The sequence below is a fragment of the Pithys albifrons genome, chromosome 22, assembly GCF_047495875.1.
Source record: "Pithys albifrons albifrons isolate INPA30051 chromosome 22, PitAlb_v1, whole genome shotgun sequence".
NCBI classification, from domain to species: domain Eukaryota; kingdom Metazoa; phylum Chordata; class Aves; order Passeriformes; family Thamnophilidae; genus Pithys; species Pithys albifrons.
Genome location: NC_092479.1, coordinates 4,491,352 through 4,519,306, shown reverse-complemented (window position 1 = coordinate 4,519,306; position 27,955 = coordinate 4,491,352). Strand labels below are relative to the sequence as shown.

The 27,955-nt window shown below is 47.6% G+C and overlaps 1 protein-coding gene across 8 annotated transcripts in view; it reads left to right on the top strand.

Moving 5' to 3' along the window:
* CAMTA1 (calmodulin binding transcription activator 1) overlaps nt 1-27,955 on the top strand; it is a 231,532-nt gene that overhangs the window by 13,447 nt on the left and 190,130 nt on the right. For 5 of the 8 annotated variants that reach the window (XM_071575905.1, XM_071575906.1, XM_071575910.1 and 2 more), the window contains exon 3: nt 10,419-10,537. In XM_071575905.1, the coding sequence (XP_071432006.1) occupies nt 10,419-10,537 (119 nt within the window). Of the gene's footprint in view, nt 1-451; nt 592-10,418; nt 10,538-19,157; nt 19,244-27,955 lie in introns of those variants that run through there. The other 3 variants (XM_071575909.1, XM_071575907.1, XM_071575911.1) reach the window with 2 other exon arrangements.

The following is a 27,955-nucleotide window of genomic DNA, read 5'->3' as shown; positions in this document are numbered from 1 at the left end:
CCGGGCGCGGAGGGGGCGGTGCTCGCCGGGGCGCGCTCAGCCAATGGGCGGGACTGGGGGCGGGGCCATTACCAGGATGGGGCGGCCCATTGGTCCCTCTCGCTGTCACTCTGGCGGGCAGCCCTGCTCGTTGGCCGCCGGCGCGCGCGGCTCTGTGCGTCAATGGCCCCGTCCCGCCTCCTCTGCGTCTCGATTGGTCCAGGCTGCCGTCAGTCTCATAATGCCGTTTCCTCAGTGGCTGTCGAGGCCGTCAGTCAAGTGCTTTGTCCCGCCTCCTCTCCCGCCCAGCGCCGCCGCTGAGTGGCTGCGGCGCGTGCCATTGAAGCGCTGCCGCGCTCCCATTGGCTGGGCGCGCTGTCAATTGCGCCCATCCCCTCCGTGCGCCCGCCCCCCCGCCTGCCGCCATTGGCCGCCGGGGGTGTCAGTGCGGCGGCTCGGCCAATGGGCGGCGCGGGGCGTGCGCGGTGCGCGCGGGGCGGCCGGGCCGGCGGCGGCGCGGGAGGAGGCGGCGCGCGCCTGGTCCCGGTCGCGAGGAGGCGGAGGAGGATGTGGCGCGCGGAGGGGAAATGGCCGCCGAAAACAAGCCGGAAGGTGAGAACGCGGCCGGGCCGCCCCCGCCCCGCGCCGGGCCCCGCGCCGGGCCTGCCCGCCGGGCCGCCCCCGCCACGGCCCCGCCGCGGGGCGGCGGCGGAACAGGCTGGGCCGCGCGGCATGAAGTTTGCGGCGGCGGCGCCCCCGCGGGGCCGGACCGGGCCGGGGCGGCGGGCGGGCCATGTGCGGCGGGCAGGCCGCGTGGCGCCGGGGCCGCGGTGGCCGGGCCGGGCACGGTCCCGGTCCCGCCTCCCGCCGCCCGCCGGCACGTGCCCGCCCGCCGCCAACATGGAGGCTGTGGCGGCGCGGCCGGCGCGGGGCGGTGCGGGGCTCGGGGCCGCCGCTCTGCGCGGACGGGCCGGGCCGCTCCCCCCGGCCCCCCCCCGGCGGCGGCGGCGGCGGCGCACGTGCCTCACGGGCGCGCGCCCGTCGGGAGCGGGGCGGCCTCGGCCGCGGCCTCGCCAAACCGGGGCCTCCGCGCCGCGGGCGTGCCGGGGGCGGGCTGAGCGGCGGACACGGAGGTGAGCGGGGTACGGGCCTGTCCCTGCCGGGGGCACCGGGGCGCCAGGCTCGGGCCGAAAGTTGCCGGCGCGGCGGGAGCGGGGCCGGTGCGTCCGCAAGGGGGAAGCGCCGCTCCGCCACCGCTCCTGCCCCGGCCCGGCGGGAGCGCGGCCATGGCCCGGGCCGGGCGCGCCGGGTTTGGGATTGCGGGTCATTGGAGCGAAGTTTGCCCCGACCGGCTCGGACACCGCCGGGCAGGGATCGGGGCCGGTACCGGTGTCGGCACTTCATGTGACAGGGGCGGGAGAAGAGGGCGGAGGGCCGTTCACATCCCCTGCCTAAACCCGGGAGAAGGTGCTGGCACCCCAGGGACTGGCCTGGATGTGGTTGGTCTTCTCAAGCAACGGTGTTTAGTTACTAATTTGGATTTTTATCCTTATCCGCCACAGCAAATGTGCGTCCTCACCTTGATGAACCCATTTGCGTTCTTTACTGGGAAACCCTTTCTTAAAACACAAGGGCGATTATCCCACCTTTTGTCTGGATTTTTGCTCAGCTTGCTTTGGGAATATTTTTTTGGGTTGTTTCTTGTGATTCGGTGGCTGTAGAGCCTCCATGGACATGGCCACCACTGGCTTGAGTTTTGCCTGCGCCGCATCCAGCAGTGTGAGGGCCAAAGGCTTTGCAAAAATGTTATTTTTAAGTAGTAGTAGTAATTTTGAGTTTGTCATCTTCGTCTCTTACTGGTCTCTGTGATGCTTCCAAATCCATTAATTTGATCTTTTCTACGCTCTGGAAAACACTAGTCTTCATTCTTTCTTCGTTTGCTTATAAGTACATGATTAACTGCACTGAAGTAGGAAAATGCCACCTGGTTAACAGGGGTGTGAGCAAGGAGAGATTGAGCATTCAGCCGGACTTCCTGGCTCAGATGGTGATGTTTCGGTTCTCTTGGGGGTGACAGTATTGTCACCAGAGCACACTCAGGCTCCATTCGCTTTTCAGGCTTCTTGTGCCAACGAATGATGGATTTTTCCTTCTGTAAAGCACAGGATTTGGTGTGCTGAGCTCTGGCGAGGCTGCAGCTCTTCGGACCAGGCAGGTCAGTGCTCCCTGATTAGGAAGGTGATTTGTCCTTTCTGCTTGTTATTTATTGCAACTTTGTCATGTTTGGTGTCGGTTGCTGGTTTCTGGGGGTGGGTGAGGTGTGGCCTTGCTGAAAAGATGGGTTTGCTCTGTCGAGTCGGGCTGTGCAGGCGCTGCCAGAGAGGCGCCCGCTGTGCCCAGTGCTGCTGTCCGGTGTTTCTGCTGGCTGGGCTGTGGCTGTCGCCGCTCTGTGTCGGTGCCCAAGCACAGCACCATCACGGAGGTGGGAACAGAGCAGTCCTGGCTCTGCTCTGGCAGCCGGGGTGTTCTAGTAGTAAGTCACAGAGCAGCTTCCCCGCTGACCTACTTCAGTGGTGGATTTTCAAGGAGATGCAATATAAACCATTCATTTCTTAAACTCTACCTGTCAGAAACTTAAGTGGAATGGTTTTAAAGCATGAATCAAGCAGTGCTTCACCAGTAGTACAGGTGTTGGAGGAGAGAACACGAGTTGCTTTAGATTTTTGTTACTTTAATGAGTTAAAAGCCGCTGTAAATGGCAGCTTACGGGCCGGCTGCGGAGCAGCGCTGCTTTCATTGGGGAGCCGCCTGCTCCATCCCCTCGGCGCGGTGCAGCAGCGACGAGCCTTGTGAGCAGCAGCACACGGCTCTGCAGACCTGCCTGGCCCTGGAGCTTCCTGCCAAGCTGTGGTCGGGGCTTCCTGTGCCCCGTGAGCAGCAGGAGATCCCTGTGGGAGGTGAGGTTTGGAATGAGGCTGACACCGCTGTCCCCTGGCTGCAGAAAAGAGTTCCATGGCTTAGAGAACTCGGGTGAGTTTCCTCTTTTCTGGTTTCCCCCGGCAGGATGAGACTGGCTCGGTGACCAAGTGGCTTTTGCCATCCTGCAGCAGAGGGTTTGTGGGTTTTGTAGTTCCCGCTGCGTTTTGTGCATCTGAGCCGAGCCAGGAGGACTGACCCTCGGCGGTGCCATCTTGGCAGCTGTGACAGCTCTGAACTTCATCAGGGAGGTGATGGGGTGGGGGATCTTTTTAAAAACTTCATTTTTCTGATTTAAAGTTGAAAATGGAGAGGATGTGCATGGACAACCTTGCTTTTTATTTCTGTGTTCTCATGGACAGGTACCTGTAACCGTGAGCTTTGCAGAAAGCAGTGCCCGTGTGTTTCCTGGGCGGCTGGTGCAGGGCTGGGCGCTTTGTCGTGTTTGGTTACATGTGGCTGTTGAATTTCCTGTCTGTTAGTTCAGGCAGGGTTATAGAAGGAGTTGGGTGTTTCTCCCTGCAGCTCAGGATGAACTGATGGTGCTGGTGGCACTGGATGACTGAGAGGGGAGATGCTACTGACTGCAGAGGGATTGTTTAGGGAACTGCCTTTTGAAAACAAAACATTCTTGGTTTGGTTGTTAAATAGCAAATATTTACTTCCCTCTCTGGAAGTGTTGCGTAAGATTTTGTTACTTAAACAAGCCTGAGCTTACGGTGTGTTGATGGCTGGGGCTGTGTGCCATGCTTTGTGCTGCTGTCCAGCTTGGCAGGATCAGACTGTCGTGAGGAGGAGGCAGCACTTGAACTCAGCTCAGTCCACTCTTTGCCCCAGAATTTCCGCTGAATTTCAGCAGTTGGGATTTTACCAATATCTCTGTTGTCAGAGACGGAAGCAAACTGTGTCCTAGTGAAGCTTCTAGACCCTCTCTGTGGGCTGTCAGCCAGCAGGATGGGTTCAGAGGGTGGGCTTGATTTGCCTTTTCCAAACAGCAGGAACTACATGTGTGTGAGGTCAGTTTTTTAAGTACTTTTGGTATTATAACCATGTCATTGCCAATGTAAGGACCTTCTTACAATGGTGGATGTTGTTGGAGGAAGGAGCAGTAGCTGTCCTTCCTCTGTCCAGACAGTCTTCAGGAAGAGGGAGCCGGAATGTGACCTTCCTGTTTTAGCATCCCTCTGTCTCTGCTTCAGTAATTTCTGGAGGGTAGAAAAACCTCGACAAACCCAGACCTTTCCAGGGAGAGAAACACAGCTGGTGGAATGCTTGTGGTATATGGGACGGGTTAATTGAAATGCAGTGCTTCCAGCAGCTTCCTGTAGCTTTGGTGTTCCCTGGCTTCCGCTTCCACACCTTGATGACTTTTAGCTTTGTAGTTTTCTCCCCTCATTTCGTGTCTTGTTTTCACCTTCCACAGCTCCCGGTGCCCTGGCAGCCCCACGTTGGGTTTGTGCTGTTAAACCCCTTGGGTTTGGAAAGGCGGGTTCACCTGTGGGTACTTGCACTTGTCTCAGCCCAAGCCCCTTGGGGTGCAGCACCCACCCCGTTCCCAGGGTGATGTTGAAGGGCTTGTTTGTGCCAAGGAGCCATCACAGCACCGGGTGAGCGAGAGCAAACTCTGTTCCCACTGGGTATGGAGGACTCACTGTCCTTCTGCTCGAGTCACACAGTTTGGTTCTGGGAGCTGGATTTTTCCAGCCAGCTCTCCAGGTAGGTTTCCAAACTCAATTGTTGATGGTATACAAGGAGAAAAAGCGAAAATATCTGGCTGGTGGCTGCCAGCATATAGGATCAGAGTAAGCAAATTCCTCGGCCTTAGCCAATACTTTAGGACTTTTGGGAAATGTGTTGTAGCATTGAGAACATCTGTAGTATTGGAAACTGAATAAATAGCTGGTTTATTTTTTCTAGACCTGTCCAATAATATCCTCTGCTCCTTGGCTTCACTGCCATTGAATTTGATGGTGTAACTTTAGTGAAAACCAAGGGATGGAGAAACTGATGAGAGGTCTCATCCAAAGTAGTTGTTGGTGATGGTGAGCAATGGTCTCCTACTGGAGCACTTACCAGGTTTAACAGCAACACTGTGAAAGTCAAGCTTGAACACAGTGAGATGTTGCCGGAAATGCTGAAGCGACTGCACTGTTTGAGTGCTCCCAAAGTTTGGTGTTAGAGTAACTATTTGTGTGCACTTTCTGAATTGTAACTGAGTTCTCCTCTCTCTACATTAGCAGGGTGCTTGGAACTGCCCGCCGAGGTGGGAGAGGGAAAGAGGAGCTCATTTTGCTGGTTGGGAAAAGTAGATTCAGAAGTGCTGCACAGGGGGATAGGTGTACAGGATGAGAGGTAAACTGCTGGTTGTCACCCAGCCCTCAGCCAGCATGTGGGGTTTCATTAGGGAGAACTGAGCTATCAAGGCTTCCCCAAAATGCACCATTTGCAGTTTTGCCTAACTGGTCTTAGGACTGAATTCAGTTATAAAAGGTCAAGAAACTTTCTGCTATTTGAAAAGGACAAAGGAACTTGGGAGTAGCATGTTACTGATGGAGGGAACGGGGTCACTGATGCACAGCAATGGTTTTAGCTATATTTCTGTTTCTTATGGTTTTAGAACTGTTTGTAGAGCTTGTCATAGCAACAAAGTATTTGTCACAAATACTCCAAGACAGTAAAGGCTAGATTCAATAACTTCCTAGAGGAAAATGGTTTTGTTGCTCAGCCTTAATACTGCCACCATTCCTGTGATTCCTTCCTTATGCTTTTTGGTTTTTCTTGTTCCTCACATATTCCCCACAGGCTGCAATCATGGCCATATACGTGCTGGTTTGTGTTGGCCTCCCGCTCCTGTTGTACATTTTTTTACCTTTGCCTGAACTGTTTACTCCTTCCTCGTGTCCTCCCCTCAGCCCTGGGCTGCATTTGGTGCTGGAGGACTGGGAACACCTTTGCTCAGCCAGCATCTCACTGAGTGCTGGCATCCAGTGGAGCCCTGCTGAGACAGCAGCGCTGCAGAGCTGGACCTGGTTATCTTCTCTTAGCCACCTTTGATTGATATTTGGAAATCTGCTTTTGTTGCCAAGAGATTTACAACTGTAATTGTCCAAATATTGTTAGCAAACAGACCAAAAGCTGCTGGGTTTGCTTCTGTTGCTGCTCGTTTACGGGTGGAAAATGCCAGGACCGAAGTTTAACCATGAGAAATAGCATGGCAGTCCTGCAGATGTTTGGATCCGGGATAATTCTTTGCATTTATTGCTTCCAGATGGAATTTGTTGGTTTTGTCTGTGTCCAGAGGTCAGCAAGTGTCCCGGTGACTCTGGTGGCCTCCACGAACCGTGTTGGTGCGGGCACATGTTTGTGTTGTCCCTCCTCGTGCTGTACGGACGCGGCTCTGCTGCCTCCGCAGTCGGTCAGTGGTGGTGGGGTCAGCTGGATGCTGGCCCCTTCCCCTGCCAAGGATGACACTGGGATTTAGCGGTTTGTTTTGTACTAAAGAGCCCATTTGTAATGTTTAAACACCTCTTCCCTTTCCTGTGAGGTAGTTAAGAAGATGGCCAACCTTAAGTTATTACTTCATAATAATGGGTTTATAAAACTTGTGTTTGTGAGTTTATAGCTTACTTGTGATATTTATTTCTAGTGTAGACCTGTCTGCAGATCAGCAGCGGATCAACACCCTTTTGGCCATTTCTGTATTCTCCAATTACATGTTATATTGACAAACTGTGGTAGTTAAAGGGGCTGGCGGTCTAAATTCACCTCCTGGATCACTCAAGATTTAAGAACCAGTTAAAGAAAAAAAAGGGGGAGGGTATGAGGGGGATTGCTTGAAGAGAGGGGGTAGAGCATAGACTCTCTGTGTGATTTGCTGTTGTGCACTTTAAAGTTTTATGGTCCATGGTGCATCCCTTGGGAGGATAAAGTGCAAGAAGCATGAAGAAACCCATAAAGTGACGAAGGGTTTATGTGGTATAATTAATATGGAACTTTCCATGAACTTTATAATACTTGTATTTTCTTAATTCTAAACGAGTTTCTGGTTTGCTAATAAGTAAACTTGAAGATTGCTAATGGAACTTAAATTTTGGATTTTCATCCTGAATGATATATAACAGGACAGTGTAGGCTGCTGTATTTTAGTCTGTAGCTTCTTAGTGGTGTTCTCGGCTGTGGCTCTGCCTGCCTTGGGAAACATTTTTGAGCCGTGGCCAGCTCTGCACTAAAAACCCCTGTGTCGATAGAGCTTTACTGGCAAATCCTCCCCATGCCAGTGCGGCTCTGCTTGCACAGACACTTTTTATTGACGCTGGACAGGTTTGCAGACCTCGGTGTTGTGATTCGCACCCATGGCAAAAATAAACGAGGAGAAAGTTCAAGTACAAATCTGGGTTTGCACAGTAAAACCAAATCAGTGCTGTGAGGTTGCAGCTCCTCTTTTAAGCTACTGAGGAAATTTTAATTTGAGACAAAGGGAGGAGTTTGCCTGTGGGTGCTCTGGCCGTGCTGCTGGGAGCACAGGGATGTGGAGCAACGTGGGCTCTTGTTCCTCCACCTTCACCAGGAGCCCCTGTGGTGGTGGGTGAGAGCGTCAGCCAGACTAGGAATGGCAGATTTGATTGAAGACAAGGGATAGCAGGGGGGGTTTTTTTGCTCCACCTCCCTAAAGCTGTCCATGTTTCATTGGAAGGATCACAGTGTTATTTATGAGGAACGGGAGCAGGGAAGTGGTGCTTCATTTGAAGGAATGGGAACTCGTGGTCCACCAGTATCCACAGAGCCACTGGGAGAGCAATCCTCTTCTGTGCCTGGCTTCCCAGGAACTTTCCTCTCTGTGGGAATACCTTGTGAGGGATTCCAGGAGGGTGAAGAAGTTAGTTTGAAGATGAGTGTGTGTGCATTATTTGGGGCAATGGGGTCTTGCTAGTTGGCTGACTTCATTCTTTTCCAAGGTCAAACCTGGTTTAGAGGTCACTGAATTTAGGATTCAGGTCCCATAACATGATTGTTGTGTGTTCTGACTGTGTGGCTCAAGGAGTCCGTAATGAAAAGCTTTTTGGATCGAGGCGGGTGGCAGTTGTTGTTTTCCACGTTGGGGATTTTTTGGAATGAAGAAATGTCATTGCTAAATGCTGAAGAGGGAGGCATCGGTGAGATGTAGTCGTGTTACAGGATGATGAGAATGACCTTCCGTTGCTGTAATGACACAAGGTGGGAGATGCTAACAACAGGAGTTGGAAGGTTTAGCATCAGCAAGTTCTGACAAGTTCTACCAAAATATTTTAAAGGGATCTATTATCCATAGGCGCTTTCTGGATTAATAATACTGATAATTGATGACAATGGAAGAAAGTTAATAAAACGAGCTGAATAATTAGAGGTCTGCCAGCCCTGCAAAATAATGGAATGAATGATAGAGGACTTGACTGATACGGAGGTAAGGGGAAGTATTACAATTAATGTCAATTAAAATGTGCCCATGGAAAATAAGCTGATGAGATGTAACTGGGATGTAGTTTGGCTGATAAAAGCAATAATGTGTGCCGTAAAATACTTTGTGCCATAATGAATTGAATGTAGAGCAATGCAGTGTTTTGAATGAAGAATGGAAATGGTGTAAAATGAAAGCAGGGAGTGTGAAGCTGCATCGGGCAGTGGATCTGAAAATGCAGGTGGGAATGGTGGGGGCTGCTGGCAGGGCTGCCTGGCTCTGGTCTTTGCCCCAGACAAATTGTGCCTTTGTGGATAAGCCCCAGTGTCATGACATGGGTGTTCATGAGGGTTTGAGTGGCTCGGGTGGAGGGAAATAGCAGCAGTGACAGTCACATGTGCAGAGCATTGTCTGGGGGGGAAAAAAGCCCTGTAGAGTAACAGTCTGAGTTACTCTATGTCCAGTTAGAAATCCTGATTTCTTTATCAGTCCAGCAGAGATCGATCCTGCTTGACTGCTCCTTGCTCAGGAAGAAGTTGGAAAGTGGCAGCCCTGTTGATTTAGTCCAACACAGTCTCACAGTAAAGTTTCCAATAACTCAGGGAGTGCGCAGGACTCATAAATTACAGAGCAGCTCACGTTTATCATACACATCGCTGCTTATCTTGTAAACTCATCTGCTGGGCTTGCACGAGCAGTTGATTTAACAGCGTGTATATTGTTGAACTTGACACATCCAAGAGTCTAATCAAGCTTTAAGAATACCAGGGATGTCTGGCTGCTGGTGTGAGGTCTCCGCAATTCCTAAATCATTTCTAAGAATGCTCGTGGGCCAGGCTGTGTCGGGTTCGCTGCAGGTCACAGGGAATGTCTGTGTTGTACGAAATTGCAGAGGAGTTTTATCATAGTGCTGGCATCTGTTTAATGACATAAAATGATTAGATGTGTAAAAGGAAGAAGTTAATATCCTTTTTCTGCACACTTCCAAATGGGAAATGACTATAAATTAATTTTGTAGGGTAAAATGCCAGTGAGTAAGTGTACTGCTTGTGTACCTCTGCCCAGGATCTGTCATGGGAAGCGAGAGGATGGTAGAAGAAGGCAGAGGGAGTGGGTTTTGAGGGAGAACTGGTAAAGCTCTGCATTGTGGCTGGGCCCCTCTTATCCTGCTGCTCCAGTTCCCTTTCCTGTGGGGACCGATTCAGTTGATAAACATGTGCAGCTCATGGATGCTCTGATTCTTTCGGTGGTGCTGGAGGGTTGATGGACATCATTAAGGTGCTGCTGCTGGGACTGGGAGGGCAGGACTTTTTGGGACATGGTTTTTTAAGTGTAATTGACGCACCTTGTACATATGTAGCAATAAAGAAAGAATAATTTTGTATTCTTCAGTGTTTCTGCTTTTGAGACCCCAGGTATGGTAGAGTAAGAAAATTTCTAGCCCTTTTTCTCACTTTCACATTGAGGAACTACATTCACTTTCTGAGCTGTACTTGGAAAGAGGAGTAACCTGGGTTTGATCGGATACAGTGCGTTCTAGTTTTAAATGAACTAATAGACCTTGAGTTGCATTTCTGCTGCTGCTTGACAAAATTATAGCAGGTGCTGGGGCTCTGTGCTTATTTACTTGCAAATCCTGTCAAGTGTGAACTTCATTTATGACTTCCCTGGCAGGTTGTGCCGCTGTGGTCACAGCTTCTACAGCATTTTGTCGCTATTGCTTGTAAAATTTGTCACTGAGAGAAATAATGACCTAAAATAGGCACAGGTAAGCACACACAGTCTCCTCATGCCCAAATTCATCAATGCTCTTCTCAAACTTTGCAACCACAAAGAATTAAACTGTATTTATACTTCTGAAGTAAAGTTGCAGTTTCATCAGAAAGCTGTTATTTGTCTTATTGCCATGGCAAATTGCTGCTCTTGGACAGGGAACTGGGGAGTTTCCAAATCTTGTTGTCGCTCAGGTCTCCTGGTGAAAGCCACCCATTGTCCTGTGTGTACATCATGTGTCTCCTCTCCTTTCTAGATGATCATGGGAACAGCAATGGCAGTCATGTAAAAATCTTTTTACCGAAGAAGCTGCTTGAATGTCTACCAAAATGTTCAAGTTTACCGAAAGAGAGGCACCGCTGGAACACTAACGAGGTAGCTAAATCTTTTACTTACTCTTAAATGCACCATCTTACTTAATGCTTATAGATTGTTTTGTGAAAGCATGCCATGTGAGCTCCAGGATATGAAATCCTTGGCTCTGGAACCTGTTCTATAAATAATAAAGTCCTAGTACATGCTGTAGGTGAGGTTTGAGCTGGACCTGAAGGCAAATGTGGAAGTTGACCACTAGTACAGTAGGAGCCTGTTGCTCATATGTGTGACCTGTCTTGGAGTCAAATCTTGGATTATCTTAATGACCCGTTTCTAAATGGTTTAAAATTAGATAGGTGTGTTTGTACCAGGGTGTTACCTTCAGTGCATGAAGACTTTTGAACAAAAAGTTGGTGTATGTTCTTTCCTGCCACACAGGGACCTGGAAATAACCACCTTACCTCTGTCTGAAAAATCTCATTAAGAAAAAGGGACACACAGAACTGGGCATTTTATACTGGAATCCAATTATCCTGAGTGTGCTGGTTCACAGGTCTCCTGTTAATGCATCACAATTGGCGTAATTTAAGTGAAACAGAAGTATTTAAAATGTGGGTGTCTGTGGGCCAAAGTGAAGTTAAAGAGCTGCCCAGATACCTCTATGATCCCTAGGCTTTATTCCTGCTGGGCAGAAAGGCTGGATGTCCCATGGCAACACTCACAAGTGTGGTTTTAGTTTTCAGTATCTTTGTTGTGCCATAGCTTTGCCTTATTTGTGCGAATCCCTTAACAATCGAGGCGATCCACTTGAAGAAATGACTGTAAAGCTCCAGTTAGTTCTGCTTGTTGGGAGCTGACTGGTCCTGTACCTCTGATCCCCATTTGTAGCGTCCAAACTTGTTAACAGAACCTGTGCTCATGAGTTTAACACCTGCAAGTGGCAGCTGAGCACAGGATCAAACACAGCTCACTTGTGTGTGTTTGCTGAGCATCGAATCAATCACAGAGCAGTTCCTGTGTGTATTTTTCAAAACTGGAGTCCTAAATCCCCTTCTTTTTGGAGACTGGAAGTTACAGTCAGATATCTGTTTTTAACATTCCTAGTACTGTGGCAGAATGAATTGGGTCTTTGGTAGAGTTGCTGGCCTTGGCTTTTGTGTAGATGTTTTTGTCTTGGGTAATTTGCATTGAAGGGTAAATTGAAAATGTGGCTCGTGGTTTGTTCTGCAATATCGTTTGTACTAACGAGGACAGGGCATGGAGTAATGGCAATTCCAGTGGCCCTGACAGATGATGTTTGGACAAGGACAGTTGGGAAACCAAGGTCTTCACAGGTTTGTGATAGAATGATGCTTTTCCTTCTTACTGGAAACAGCTGCTTGGGTTTTAGTCACTTTCTGTGGTAGTGCTGCTGTCTTCAGTGCAGAGCCTTGTGCACGTTCTTGCATAAATGGTTTGGGTAGGGTTGATGTGTGGAGCCTCCCTGGGTACAGGACATGGCAAAGTTCATCATACATCTGAAAACTGTTACTATTCATGAGCAGGACAGCATGCAAACAGGAAAACACAGGTGCTTGGTGTGGTGTGTTAGGCTGGGAGGAGAATTTGGGAGTGTGGCCTTCCTCCTTAGGGACATGTTAGTGTCCCAGGTAGTGGGGAGTGAGTGACTCTGCTGGGCTGGCCAGCCTGTTACTGGGGTGGGCTTGTATAATGCTGTAGTTCTAAATGGATTGTTTGCTAATAGTTACACATGATCATCAGGGACATTAAAAGCCAGACCCAGCCCACTTCTGTCTTTTTGAATGTCAGGTTTGTCACTCTCATTTGTATCCTCTCCTCCGAAATCTGTTACTGCAGCTGCCACACCACAGGGACATGGAACCAGGTCTGTCATGGGTTATGCTGTTGCTGACACTGCTATCCTGTGTGATGTGGCCAGTGCAGTTTCCCTGTTGAATTATTTAAATGGAAGAGCTTTTCTTGTGGCCGGAGAATTTTGGCCTCATTAGCTCAGAGGGGGAAAAAAAGAAAAAGGCAGAGTCTTATCCCTAGGTGAAGTCTTGGAAATTTGTGTTAATTATGGGGAAGGAGGGATCTGAGCTTCCAGATTTTAGTTCCCTCCCCACCCCCAATCTGAAAGTTTAATTCTGTTCGCCGTTTTAAAACTTGAATTTTTCTTAGGGTATAATTGAATAATAATGTTGGACTACATTCCTCAGGCATTCCTAAGGGGATACATTTTTTTCATCTGAGTACACAGATGTTCTGCCTGTGCTGGTGGAGGCATAAGTTGTAAAGTAGTGAAGAAAAAGATGTTATTTTATACAGTGGTGATTCGAGAATCTTTGTACTAATTTCAGAATCCCTGGTCCTGTGTGTGTCTCATTGACAGGGAGGTTTAGTAAAAGATGGAAAAGAAATGAAGTGCATAAATAACTTAAAGATCTGAACATGTGTGTGACAGTGCTGTCCTCATTTGAATTGTGCGTATTTTGGCAGTTGCAGGTGTCCATGGGCTGTAAAGTGTGAGTGCTGCAGGTGATGGTTGGTACAGGTGGTAGTGTGGGCTGTGGTGTGGGATGCATCCTGAGGACAGGTGGGGCCAACCTCCTAAGCCAGCCATGACCTGGCTCCTTTCCAAAACCCTTAAGCGTTGCTTTTTGGGCCTCTTTGCATGGGGATGCCTCAAGGAGACTCGAACATGACTCTTGCTGTCTCTGCAGGGCCCTGAACGTGTGTTCCAGCATGTTCTGGGCCGCTGGGGTGGTGGGACAGGTGTGTGCTGTCACTGAGCCCCTTGGTGCTGTCAGCACAGAGGTCAGGGAGCAGATGGGGTTTGCTTGTTCCTCTGCCAGGGCATCACCATGGAAACACTGCAAATAACTTTTTCTGAGCGCTTTCATCTGCAGCTTGAGAATAATGGTCAGATGTTGCTCTAGATGGGATGGAGACACCATATCCTCTGAGAGCTGGATGGGTTGTGCTTGACTTTACACATAGTAAAATCACATGATGAGTAGGAAGAGAAATGGAGTGCTTAAAAATGCTTTGAATATGTTATCGAGGTGTTTGCTTTCCATCAGAGCATGCATTTGGAACTGAAATGTTTGATGGAAATACATTTACATACCAAGATGTCATCTTGTCTTAAATCAAGTTTATAGCAGTTCTATATTTCCTACCGAAGAAAGTGTTCCTTCTAATTCAATTTTTTTTACCAGAGATAGAAAATCATAAGTTTAGCCAAGCAATTTAATTACAGATTTACATTTTTGAGATGCCTGGGAAGGTGTGTTGTGCTTATTCCTCTGGCTCTGGGAGAGGATAGAGATGGGGTTTTCATACATTTTCGCATGTTAGAACAGACCAGCTAATTACCAGAAAGTTTTGCAGTGCTCTGTGCACGTGAGGGAGTTCCTCGCTCTTGGGGTTTGGTTGTCATTTGTTGTGAACCATTGTAGGGTTTGTGTAACACAGATCCAGTTTGGTGTCAGTGAGCTGGGGAAGCAAAGGCTTCCCGCTCCGTGTGCTGGCAGTGCACCTTCAGGGAGGATTCCGGGAGTGCTGGTTCTGGGTTCCCTTCTGCAGGAGTGGGGCCAGGCTCCCAAAGCACTAAGCCCATGGCCCTGGGTCCCTCTGGGCACCCCAGCTGAATTCCCGTGTCCCCTGATGCAGGTGGCAGAGACTGCTGCCTCATGACCCGCTAGTGGCTTTGAGCAGCAAGATGCATTGTCCACAGGAGATGCATCCCACTGCTTTCTGTCCAGAGACCAGGTTATGTGGGAAGAGGGAGCTTCCTGGGGTGCTGGGACTCAAGGATGCTGATGTAACCTTGTTCTCTGCACAGTGCTTGCCAGGCACTGGATTGTGGCATTGAGCAGAGATGCCGTTTGTTAACAGTTGGCAGACGCAGTCATTAATCATCCTTGTAAACACTTAATGACATGGTGGGAGAAAGAAGAAAAAGTTAAACACTGGAAACGTAAGAGGCTACCTCGGGCTTTGGTTCCAACAGTATTTTCTGTTTACAGTCCCTGTTGGTCGAAGCCCAGAATTTCCATGGTAGGAAAAGCCAGCAGTAATTGCTCCACGTGCTTGCTCTTGTCTGGAGGAGCATGACACAACTGCCCTGCTGTCCAGAATCAGTCATCATCCATGTTTTGCAGATTCCAGGCTCAGGTATTGCTTGGGAGAGTATGCAAATAATGCAATTATGAAAATCAGTGTTTTGAGCATTGTTTAGCGTAGCAAGAGATTCTTTGCCTCTGCTGCCCTGGGGCCCAAGTCGCGTGTTCACTGACATCTCCATGTGCTTTGGCGTTCTTGCTTTGCTTGCACGACACTGACATTCTCTTTGCTTGACAGCGAGTTATTTGCCATCTTTTCTCCAAAGCACTGAGAAGATCTTGAAGTTCTGGAGAATTGCCTGAGGGACATGAGGGACCCAGACTGAACGGGGAGTGAGTCTGGAGCCTTTGGGCTGTCTGTGATGCTCCCAGACGCTGGCAGGGAGGCAGTGAAAGCGATAGGTCCCTGCCGCCTGCTCCTCCAGCCCCCCTTGGGCCCAGCGGCTGAGCGTCGGGCAGCCAGTCACCACACGGCTCCTGTCGGCACTCGTTTGTTCATCAAAGCCCTGCCCTGCTACAGACCTGGCAGCACAGCTACTGCCACTGCTTTTTTTTTTCATTTTAATGCTTTTACTTGCCTTTTACAATTGACTCTTATATCAGAAAACTTAAAAAACCTCCTTGTTTTTAAAGCTACTTGGACAGCACGGTGTGTTGTAACCCTGCACTACATGTACCACTTTGTTCCTTGTTCGCTAAAGTAGCTGAATGTGTTACAAATTTGTGGCGTTGAGTAAGTGTATGGGACCAATTTGTGTCACCATTGCCATCACAGCACGGAGGGAGGGCCTGTCCTGGCCACAGTGTCCCCTCTGTGATGTGCCATCAAGGTGGCAAAACTCCCTGGAAACAGAGCAGCACTCCGTATGGTTCCCTAAGGACTGTGAAGTCCAGAGTATTTTTTAAAATGCTTTCTATCAAATTCATGTTAATTTGAGAGTGCTCAGTAGGAGCGCAACATTCCTGAAGCCAGAGGCTGACCACTGTTGTGGGAGCCCTGCACCTGTGGAGCACTAAGAGGGCTGGTACCAAACTTCCAGAGCCTGTCCCTCCTCTGGGCCACCAGCAGGAATGTGAGTAACTGCATTTCCTTTGAAGAAGAAAGAGCTCTGCAAGTGAAATCCAAGTAAAACAGCATTTGTAGTGTGAGGAGAGCAGAGCAGTAGCAAAGTGTTCGTACACCTGACTGGGACTGTGGCACACGGGGGTGGCTCCTCCCGCTGTGTCTGTGCTTGGGGTTTGAGGCTGATCAGTGAATGAAATAGAAAAAATGAGAACACTTCATTGTGGGTTTATTTTGTGAAATTAATGAAATTCTGTCCTTTGCTTAATGTGCAGAGTAGGAATGTGCTGCTGGGATTGCGTTTGCAATTCCTCAGTCTGTGCTGTGAGCAGGGACTGAGCAGAATTGGAAGGTTAGTTACTGGTCCTGACCATTTGGAACAAGAGCAGTAATGCCTGCCATGCTGTTCATGCTTAAACACAGAGAGATTGATCACTTGTCCTCTTGGGAAAACCTCTAACTTTTTTCCTTTCCCTTTGGTTCACGCGGATGCTGATGAAAAATGGCTTTTTTGGTGGTTCTGGGCATTTAGTGTGTCAGAGTGCTGGAAACGGAGTGGCTACTGTAAAGCAGAGCAAACAGATGAAATGGAGGGTTGGGGATAATGCACTTTGTTTTACAAATGAGCTCGATTGAATGAATTAAATTAACTTTTGGAAACTTAATGATAGCCTGAGAAAAAAATTGCTTCATCATTAGTTTTAGCATAGTATACACAAACTATAAAATGATGGTGGTATTTAACCACCTGACTCTTTGCCGTTAGTAACCTGTCAAAGTACTGCTGAATACTTGTGAAACTCTCTAGACATTAGTTAGGAGTAGAATTGGTCCGGTGGAATTTTTTTTTTTGCTGTTGGACATCCTTAGGTTCCTCCACTAAGAATGAGTTGTGAGATGACTGTAGTTCAGAAGCAAAATACATGTGTGTCCAGATACCTGGACAGCAGTTGTAGAGTGGCTCTGAAATCTTTGTCTTATACTCAACACAATTAACAAAAAAATGGTAGATTGCTCTGGGAGTGTGGGAAAATAAGGTGGAATATTTCCTCCAGCTGATGAACATGGTGTGCTTTTCCTAACCTGTGTCATCTGCTGCAGTTCATCCTTTTTAACCACATATGGTTACCATGAAGTGTAGTATCAAAATAGAAAGTGGAATCCGGTGTGTGGGGAATAAAAAGTTGGAGTTACCAGTTATGGAAACTCTTCTTGAAACATGAGAGAGTCATCAGAGTGCATTAATTCAGTTAGTATTTACCTGTTTATCTGCAGGAACACCAGCAGTAGTGCTGGGTACCACTGCATCATGTATCTGGGTCTCTTGCTTGCCCAGCACCGAGTAAAATACTCACTGGTGTTGCAGAAATTGTACGTTGTACCTCATTTTACAAGGAAAATGTTACAACAAAGTCAATTTACAAAGTCAATCTCAGTTTCTGCCAGGCCTGGCATGCACACACACAAAGGAATTGGTTCACTTGGCAAGTGAATGGGAACCAAGGAGATTATATTTCGTAAAAGTGGTTGAAATCCTGTCATCTTGATCTCAGGTTTGCTGCTTTCAAGGATGTCTGTTGCATTTGGAAGAAAGAAATGAAGGGGATTTAGGTGAAAAAGAAAAACCAGATATGAAGGAAAAATTAGTGCCAGTGAAAGCACAGGTTTTCTGCAGGGGTAGTGCCTAAGAGAAAGAGGGAAATCAGTTTGTTTCCTGTGAAAGCAGTGATCATTGCGGGGATCATTGCAGGGATAGTGTCCCAGGGAGAATGGGAGGGGTTGGAATTACTGCAGTGGGGCGAAAGAATAACTAAGGCTCTGTGCTCATTCCTTTGGATCTGGTGTCTGCTCTGCTGTTGACAGAGCTCAGGCCGGGAGCTGTTTGCAGCACAGCCCTGGAGCGAGCCAGGCACTGGGAAAACCCTGCAGAGCTGCCCCTCCTTGGAGGCCATTGTTGTCCCAGTGGTAAAATGTTCTTGAGTTATCTAAAACTCATCTTTGTGTTACTTGAGAACTAGTGAGGGAGCCCCACGTTGGTATGCCCTGGGGGCATGTCCCTGTGTGGCACCTCTCTGAAATTTCCTGAACTCTGGGGTCTTCCTCACATTGATGCCTTTGGATTTAATTAGCTCCTAAGTCACTGCAGTCTGTGTCTGTGCTGTTGAGTTATTGTGAAGTGTCTGGGTTCCCAAACTGATTTCCTTCACAGCGAGGTCGTCTGGAACACCTGCAGTATGAGTTGTGGTGAGAGGAGCCAGCCCAGCAAAACGGTGAGGGAGCAATGGAAATGTGGACTTACTGGTTTGGTTCACAGAAGTTGGAATTGATAAGTGTTGAAAATAATGGCAGGAGCCGAGTTGTAATTCCAGCACGTGGCAGGAGCTTTAGCAGGAGGGTTGTGAGACACCACTGCTGGGGAGGCCTTCCTGCGTTCTCTGGCGAGTTCCTGACTGTGACATGCATGAAACAAGAGAGATATGGAAAGATGAGATGTATTTTCTGGACAGATTAAATCCTTGCACAACATGTCAGTGTTACATATGGTGATTCTCTGACACTGGGGGCTTCTTTGCCTTACAAAGACAGAGTTTTGTGTGGCAAGTTTGTTTCTTGGCTTCAAGCACACTGGTTTGGTCCAGATAAGAGACTCCCAAAAGTTAATGCCTTGCCAGGGATGCTGGGATGAGGAGGAATGCAATGCCCTTGGTGGTTGTCTTTCTCCAAAAGTTATCTGATGTAAATACTACGTTCTCTGCATAAATTTATTATAGATAATTGACTGCATCTTGCTTGGAAATGGGTAGCAAAGGTTGTTTTATAGCTTCTGTGTAATTGAAATTCTAGGAGGAGAGGCCTTTGTCTTGGAAACCACATTTGAATTACTTTTTTATTGTAGTGTTGAAGCAAATACGTTACAATGTGAAGGGGTTCAGTGCAGATGTGTGTCAATATCACCAGATTTCCACAGTTACAGTGAATAAAGCAAACTCTTGAAAAAGCACATCAAGCTTTCCATAAAAGCCATGATCGGACGGTTGTACTGACAGCCAGTGTGTTCTGACCTCAGCAGAGTCTCCCTGGCACAGGTGTTGGTCAGTGCCAATGTGGGACCGTGTGCTCTGCCCTGCAGCCGATGCTCGGGCTGCGCTGCCTCGTGCCCTTGGCGCTGAAAACAGTTTGGGCATCAAGAAAGCCGCGCCCCAGTATGGAAACTGGGAAACTTGGAGGAGCCCATCTGCAGGGAGGTTAATAGTAACAAACCAGAGTGGCTGGAGTAAGGAGTCTCCTGGTGTCGCCAGGGTGGTGCAGCCGCAGGAGGGGTCGGTGGCCACAGGAGGGTCAGCGGCCACAGGAGGGTCAGCAGCCGCTGGCACAGGCGGGAGCAGGAGGCAACCGAGGGCGCTGCCACGGGCTGGGTGTGGAGTGCGAGAGCTTTGATGTGCTTCCATAGAAGGTTCTAGTTTTACTCACTGAAGCTCCTTTGTTTTGCAGAGATCTTGATGCAGACGCCCTTTTGGATTTCTTTTTAATAGTGTGTGACCCTTCATCTTTGATCCCTTGACCTGCATTACTTTGGTAACCATTTCATTTTTTTTAATTTCATTTCATTTTTAATTTTGGTGTGTAAGCTGTAACATTTCATCATTTTAAACTGTAGTGGTCTTTGACCTCCCCAAATGTCTTTTTTTTTTCCTATGAGGATGTGTAATGTTGGCTTTTCTTGAATAAACTTTATTTCAGTTATTAATAAACTGTAATTTTCATTGCGTTTGCTTCTTTTAAGTTCAACTGTGTGTATGTTGCCTGTATAATACTTTACTTTTTTTTTACTTTTGTTTTCCCAGTACTTAATCTATTTTGATATTTATGTACCTCTTTGCTTCCATTTGCATTTTTTCTACAGTTCTTTTGTTCAGTAAAACCCATTCTTATGGCCCATCCGTGTCCCCCTCAGTCACATTTTGATAGGCTAAAGTAACCATATGAGCATTTCAGATACTCTTATGAATAAGAACTATTCTTTGCTTTTGAAATTTTGTTCCCTGTCCTGAAGATAACTTTTCCTAACCATCAGCTCCAAACTGATAGCTGTTTTAATAAAAGATTAGGCTTTAGACCAAAATGAAAACCTCAATTGAAACTCAATTTACATTTATTTTTCCGTTATCGTTGGAGTCCAAAGGGAAGTTATCAATGCTTGGAGCTGTGCTTTAGGCATGGCTGTGCTTAGGTGTGTACGTGGGATGGCAAAGCCCCCAAAGCTTAGTGGCTGGTTCTTTCCATTTTCCTATTGAAAGGGAACCAATGGGTAAGACAGATTTTGGCCAGGTTCTATTTTTATCTGGTAAATGATCATGTGAAATCCACAGAGCACGGCCCACTGAAGTACAGATTACTTTTTAAGTGTCTCATTATTTCATTCTCTAACATTTAATGCTGAAGTTTTAATTGCACACAGATGAAGCTTCTAAATGAGCACTGAAGTGGATTTAGGTCTTCTCAGAGCCTTGTTGATGCTTGTAAAACTTTATATCATTCATTAGAACTACAGATTAAAATTGTAGTGAGCCGTTCACATAGTCTCAGTGGGCTCTGCTGGTGTCTGGCCTGGGAGGAGCCTGAAGCCCACCCGAACACCCAGCAAGTTCTGCTCCCTTGTCTGGGGGTCCTGCTGCCTCACAGGGCTGAAACTGAGCTGCTCCTTCCTTGTGAGTCCTGAAAGGCCTGGGGGGATCAGGCCCCACCCAGCAGGTTCTACCTGAGCAGTGGGGATTCACCATCATCACCAGAGCCTGGTTCAGGAACCAGCTAGTTTGAATTGGCATCCCTGCTTGAGAAAGGTATTTCCAGCACTGTTCTCTATGCTTAGTCACAAGATCTCTGTTTTGAAACTGCCTTTGTGTGGCAGAATTATGTGTTAAAATAACGTGACAGATTGAGAATTCACAGAATTCTCTGCCCAGCCCCTCCATGCTGGTGTGTGAGTTTCTCTGATCCCATGACTATGAAGCTATGCTGGACCATCACAGCCTACATCAGTGCTTGAAGCATTTGGGTAGTTTTTTCCTTTCCCATCCTGTTCCAAATTTTAGCTCTAATTTTTGGAGGCCTGGAGTCGTCAGTTCTGGCACACCGATTGCTGCTCCTCGTTATGTGTGTCTGGGATAGCTGGGATTTGGCTTTGGCTCTAGGTTTAATGCTGCCTGTCAGCCTGATAAGAAGGAGCCTCTAGAAATCATCTTGAGCTATTTCTTCAGTCTCCAGAACAAGATTTTTAAAACTCAGTGGAAAAAATACTTATTTTGCCCAAGAAAACTCCTTGAAGACTGTTTTTTCCTCCTTGTAACACATATTTTATGTTGGCAGCAGTTAGATGTGAATGCCTTGCCTTTCCAAGGAAGCAATTTTTAAAAAAACCTTTATTTAGACGTCTGGAAACCAAAGGGAATCTCCCTCCCTGTGCAGCGGGCTGGCTGTTGGCTGCCTCCTGCTAGAACAAATAGCAGGGAAAAAGAAGAGATGGAATAAAAATGTTTAATGTTGGGAATTGGAGTCAATAATATAAAAACAGATGAGCTTTAAAGATGGTTAGAATGTCTTGTTTCTTCTTTTTTTTTCTCATTTCATGTTTTGTCATGTCCATCCTGCCTCCTTTCATAAGGTAAGCGCTCTGAGTCATGGAACTAGCTGGGTGTAGCTCCCAAGGTGGTGGGGGTGACAGAGTGGTGCATGCTTTGTTGTGGTCTTTCCATGTATTGTGTTAGATGCAGATGGTTATTTGCAGAAATCGGTGTAGTAATATGGGTTATGCCTGTTCAGCTGTTGCATGGGCTTACAGGATGCTAGAGATGCTGAGGGAGGAGGAGGTAGAGCCCTTGGGAAGGAAGGAGATAGGAATTGTCCTCAGTTTCCTGTATAAAAATTAGTAAATATTAGCAAGAGAAGCTGCTTTGTTGACCCAGCAATAGCATTTGCCCCAGCATAAAATCTGTCCTCAGGTTTCTGCTGCAGTGCTGCTGGATACAGCAGGAACAGCAACAGCTGACCCTCAGATGGCAGGACATGATGGAACTTAATTCACTTTATTCAGCGTGTTTTGTACGGAGCAGGAACTCAAATATGTTTTCTTCAAGCACTTAATCAAAGAGCTACACAAATGCTGCAAGATGTTTGCAAAGCAAAACATTTGTCTATTTAAATATTGAGAGAATACTTTATTGAGAGAGTTGCTCCTGCTTGTGAGGGTTTTCTGTTACTTAAAGCCAGAATGTTGCTAAAAGCACTCCTGAAACAAGTCTTAATCTGGAAATCTGTGCTGTATCTTTTGCTGCTGGACACTTTTACATGCTAACCTTAACAAAATGCTGAAGAGCTGAAATGAAGCCTTTGGCACATGTACAAGATTCAGAGCATTGCATATCTTGCAGTTCAGGTAATGCATCTGGGGTTGGATTACTGTAATCTGCTTTATTCAACCTAATAGACACCTGTGTGTCTCATGCATGTACTGCTCATTTAATATAACATAAGCAGCAGCAACTGGCTCACTTTGGCCTGGTCTACTTTTGAAAATCAAATGTATCAGTTGGCACATGTACACTCTGTTTTCTATTAATACTGAAAACCATCCAAACATGCAGGATGAAGGTACAGGACAGGTCTGTCCTCCCTGTCCAAGCCTCTGTCTGGGAAAACACAGATTTCTGTGCAGCACCTGACTGTACACAGTAAACTGAGCAAGTGGCAGCAGACCCCTCCTCATGTTTCAGGGCTGGTGGTTTCTAGGCACGGATCCTGCTGCTCTTGTTTGGTGGAGAAGGGAATTCCCCCTTCCCAGAGCAGAGCCTGAGTGCCACTCTGGCCTCGCAGCAGGGCACCAGCTATTGGGGTGCAGAACTGGGGCACCCTGGCGGCCACTCTGGGGAGCTTCTCCCTGGGCTGGAAGTGAATTTCTCAGGCTTGTCACCCTGCTTGCTGCTCTGGGTGTGCATTGGTTTGCAAAGTCCTTTACTTATTGCTCCTGCTTTACTCTAACTTCTCAAAGCGCATTAAGGTCTCTGATAGTTGAGGGGGTGAGCCGGCACTGCTGGGCAGCTGGGCCTGACCCGCCCCTCTGCTTCTGCTTTTCCTCTGCTTCAGAAGTAGAACTGTAGCACCTGACACCCCATGTTGGCTTTGTGTCTGCTAGAGCAGGGTGCTCTGCCTGTCCCCCACTCGTAGCTGCAATTCAGGTCAGAAAATGCTCAGTGATAAACATGTGTTTTTATTTCTCCTTCAGGTTTGGCTTGTCTGCTTTTCAGCTCTTCTTGACATTGGAAATTCCAGTTAGTGTTTATTTTCTCTGGATTCCTTCCCACAAGACAGAAGTGAATTCAGCACGGATTATTGGGGAGAGCCTTGGCTGGGAATAAGGATAATTGCAGTCTCTGGCTGTGCCACACTTTCACTGATGATTTCTTTTAAGTTACTCACCTGCACTGTATCTGTTTCCTCAGCTGTAAAATGTGGGTAATTACCTCCATTGTAAAATGTTACAGGGTCTGCTGGTAATTATATGAACGAAGTGCTAATTACAGTGATTATCCCTTGGACCTAGTCTAGATCTGGCTGATATTCCTGTTGTGATGAATGTATGAAACAAATACTACAACTTGCCTTTCTCAGTTCTTTGCAAGGGCCCTGGAAGGTGCCGTGGTGCACGATGTGCCTTCCCAGTGCTCTGTCACCCAAGTCCATCTGTTCACTTTCTGTCCCTCTTGGCCCTCACATGTTAGCAGGGCAGTGGGCTGAGGAGAGGCTGAGGAATAACTGATTCAGTAGTTGGATTTGTGTGTAATTTGATAACCAGGGTTTAGGCTGTGGCTTCACTTTTCTGGGGGATGTGTAGAAGGTGGCAGCCAGAGAACAGTGCCCTGAGGTACCTGTTGAGTTAGGGCCAGTCTGTGCTTCACTGTTCCTTAAGAAGTTCTGACCTTGATGCCAGAAGACATGTCCTTCCAGCTGCGAAGATTATTTCCCTCCTATAAAAGGCTACAAACTTGCAAGACTTTAATATCAAACATTTTATTTGCCTTTCTTTTCCGTTTGTTTAAGGCACATTTTCTTTGTATCTGGGAATAGCCTTGCCCTACTATTCCCTGAGCAGAGCTGGGTAGTGGAGGAAGAACTGATACTGTTCAAGGTAGAAATGGAGCATTTTCATCCAGAAAATCCTGCTGCTGCTGCTCAGATCGTGCTGTAGTTTGTGATGGTAGTAGTAAGTCATGTTGTACATCCAGTAGTGGTGAGAGTCTCCTCTCCTACTCAGCCTTCCCTGGACACAGACCTCGTGGCACAGTAACAACAAAAATTATGCAGTTGGTGCATCTTGCTGCAGCTCTGCCTGCTCTGTTCTGCCACATCTGCTTCCCTATTTCCTGAGTTCTGCTGGATGGATTTCAGCCCTCGCCTCCAGACTCCACAGACCATCCTGCCATCAGCCTCAGCCTTTCATTGCCCTGGAAGAGCAGCTGTAGAGCTCAGTTAAGTCTTCAGAATTTGGTAGCTGAGCAGATCTTTATTTCTCAGTGTTTCATGAGTGTAGTGAGTTTTTAACTTTCAAGAGGAGGGTTTAGTTACTGTCCAGGTTGGAAAGGCTTTCTGGCAATAGAAGGGCAGTTTTTACTTGCAGTTTTGCACCTTTATCTTCCATACTAGATTCTCTTCTCTGACAGCTTCTGTGATTGATTCTATGGCGTATTCTTTTCCATGACAGGGTACTAGTGTGCTCCAGGGATGGGAAAAATGTGCCATTCCCAAGAAGTGAAAGCAGTCATTGCCAGATAATTAAGGGCATGGAAAGAACTTCCCTCTTTAGGTGCAGGAAAAAGTAAATGAGGGATTATCATCCCTCCCACGATCACTCTTACCTTGCTTTAGAGCATCTAAACTAGAGATGGGTGTCTATAGTGTGTCTGTGCTTCATCTAATGTTTGTCTGCCAGACTTGTTTAAAAATCCTGTTCATCTGAGAAGCAAAAAACTTAGTTTGTTCCTGCAGAGGCATCATCTCTTCAGGTGAATCATTCTGGTGTGAGAGACTTCAAAAGTGAATGATAGCACATGTTCCTATGTGTGTTGCATGAGTGAACTCTGTGTGTGCTCTGCAAGTCATGTGTGCTAAGGGTTGTTAAATTACTGCATAACCTGGGAGGGATCAGTAGTTCAGTTTTGAGATTTATCCAACACTAATTTTGCAGCAGCATTGGAAAAAGTGGGAAGGTGTCTGATATCTGGCATTTCTGTATCTTGGTACCACTCTGAATGCTGTAAATCAGCAAAGTAACATGCAAACTTTTTAAAAAAACTTAAATGTTGAGTAGTAATTATAAACTCTCTCAAAATCTTTCTTTTAAAAATGAGTGTACTGTCTGGCCTTCATTGTGGTGCAAAGTGTTGTGTAACTTGTGATAAAAATGCTTTTAAGTATCTGCATGAAAATGCAGCATCACCATGAAAAACAAAAGTGTTAAAATGCAAAAGTGGTTCCAAATGATTTGCTGCAAAGTGAAGGTTTCCCTCGTTTTGAGAGCAGGTTTTAATCACTGATATACCCCATGGGGGGCAATTGCACACCTCAGGGAAGGAGCTGAGGTGCCGTTTGTATTTGTCAGGGATTGCTACAGGAAATCTGCTTTATCCATTTATTTTTGGTTCTTTTTGTAATTACCTGTCACTGCTTGGCTTTGTGAATCAGCAGGTTACAGACAAACACGTTGGTTGGTTTCACGCCGGCCGTGCTGGGAGTTTCACTGGCCGCAGCCCCCAGGGTTGTCCATCCTGTCCTGACTATGCCGGTGGCAGCGGTTCATTTGGCATCACCTCGTCACCCAGCCCTGCTGGGGAAAGGGGACTCGGTGCGTGCCGGCAGGACGGCCCGGTGTGCTCCGAGCCGCGGCTGAGGCGGCTGCAGTGCTTGTCCCTGCGGCATCGCCGGAGGAGGATGAGGAGGAGAAGGGTTTCCATCGCGCCCCGCTTCCAGCTGCCCCCGTGTCTGTACGGACGCGGAATCCCCACAGGAGGGTGCTGTGAAGGCACTGAATGTGCAGGTTTGCAGAGGAGACCGGGGCTTGGAGGAGACGGCGATTGTAGGGCAGCCAACGCCGTGGCTCTGGCAAGGGCAGTGCCTGAGTCGTGCCCGGGGAGCGGCGCAGGTGGAGCTCAGCGCTGGGGCTCGCAGCATCCCGTGGCCGTCCCCTGGGTTTCCACTTCTGCAAGTGATGGCAGCAGGAACGCCAGCAATGCAGATGCCACAGGGTCAAGCATGTGGTAGTTGCAAAGTGTCCGGGGGCTGTTCCTGTGCCCCCTGCCTCATAGCAGATACAGGGACCCTTCCCCTTGAGCGTTGTCCATGGCCAGTGGGTCGTGTGGCTTCTTGACAGTGAGCCTTGTAGCCACCCAGCTGCTTTCCTGTCTGTATATAGTATGTTTAGTCTGCATTTGCTTGCAGCTAGAGCCTCTAAGTTCTATCCTAAAATAATTTGTAAGTTGGACCCTTTTATTCAGCATCATCAGAGGAGAAATAATGGTGAGACCTTCTTTTGATTCCTGGCTGTGCAGCTTTTCTTTCAAATATTTTAATTAAAGGTATTATTCCTTTTGCATAGTGCAGCACTTCCACATGATTCTCCCTTCCACTGGGTCCTGCTTCACCCTGAATTTAAGTGTGATTCTTTAAAAGTATACAGCCTTCCCCCTCGAGGGCTGCATGTGTCTGCTCGGCCCCTCACTTCTGCTTTTCACTTAAATAAACTTTTGAAACCAAGTAGAAAAAGAAACTGAAGTAGAGACTTCTCTTTGGAATGACCTCTAGGACATGTAGGGGGATTCAATCTAATTCTGTTACATGGAGTGTGGGAACTGAGTCCTTCCTTTAATGGCAGCAAGATCACCTGCTGGAGCTGTGGTGTGGGGGGGTGTAAAACCAGCTACTCAGTACCCTGTGAATGCTGGGACTGGGATCTGTGTATGAGTCCCTGTGGGGTTCTCCGCCGGCCACAGGGGAATTGCTGCACCTGACGGTTCAGTTACCTGGGTTTGGATCCCAGGTGTTTGGATGAAGGATGATGTACAGCAGCTACAGTGCTTTGTGTTACCCTGCAGGTTTGGCACTCGTCTGAAATTACATCACCAAAACCTGGTGGAATGGGTGATCCTGAAGCTGGGCTAATACACACTGTGGATGAGATGCCTGGCAGCAGCAGGAGGTTTGCCTCAGCACCCACATGGCAAACCTGAGCTGGTCTTGTGTCCGAATGCTGTTAGATCAGCTGCAGGCAACTACAAATAGACTTGGATTTTGGCCCTGTAAAGGGAGACATTCAGTTTCCTGGGGGAATTCTGCCTTGGCAGGCACTAGCCATAGTTTGGTGGTTTCTGTTACCAGGCAGAATCTGTTTGGATGTTAGAAAATTAGAGCATAAATTCCTGCAGCAGTCAGCTGTGTCTGCGTCACCTCCGTGACCTCTTAACTGCTGCTCCTGTGAACAGTTGCCACTAAACACAGTCAATAACCCCCTTATGCATTCCATTGGATCGTCTCCTCCTGCCATCTCAAATGAAAAATAAACAAAAGAGCTTAAGCGTGCAATGTGCTAAATAGAGTAATAAGCTGTGAAAATATTTTATGGGGGAATCTGGGGCAAGAGCTGTCAGCAGGAGTGAGCTGATTGGAGCTGCAGCGGAACGGCTCTGAGAGAGGGGTGTGGGGACAGAAAGGAGATTTGTTCACATGTAGGTGTGCTTTTTTTTTTACCCCTTTATGAGTAGTTTTAGGAAATCCCTCCCATCCCTCCCTCCATAAATTGATTACCTCTGCACATCAGAAGGCCTTGGCTCTAAGTAGCTGCTAAGCTGCTCCTGTGCTGATTTGACTTTGCCTGTTAAATGTAAAACAGGTTTTAATCTTCTCATTTAGATGTTTTAATAGAAAGTAAATGTTTAACTTGCTTTGCTGTGGCATCCAAATCTTTAAGCCGTGGGTCTGTTTTTAATGAAAGGAAAACGTGCTTTTATTTAAAGTAGGTGTTACAGCACAGGCGATGCTGTGGGCAGCAGCACTGGCGTGGGGAATCACAAACCCACATCAGGTATTTTTGGCACTGGTGGATCCCGAGTTTGGGTATGGTGGGTGTAGGAATGTGCAGGGGTGGGCAGCGAGAACCCCATCTCAGGACAGTCTCACTGTGGGAGGTGTAACCATTCTGTAAGTACTGTGTCAGTGATTCCTGCTTCTGAATTCAGTCATGGC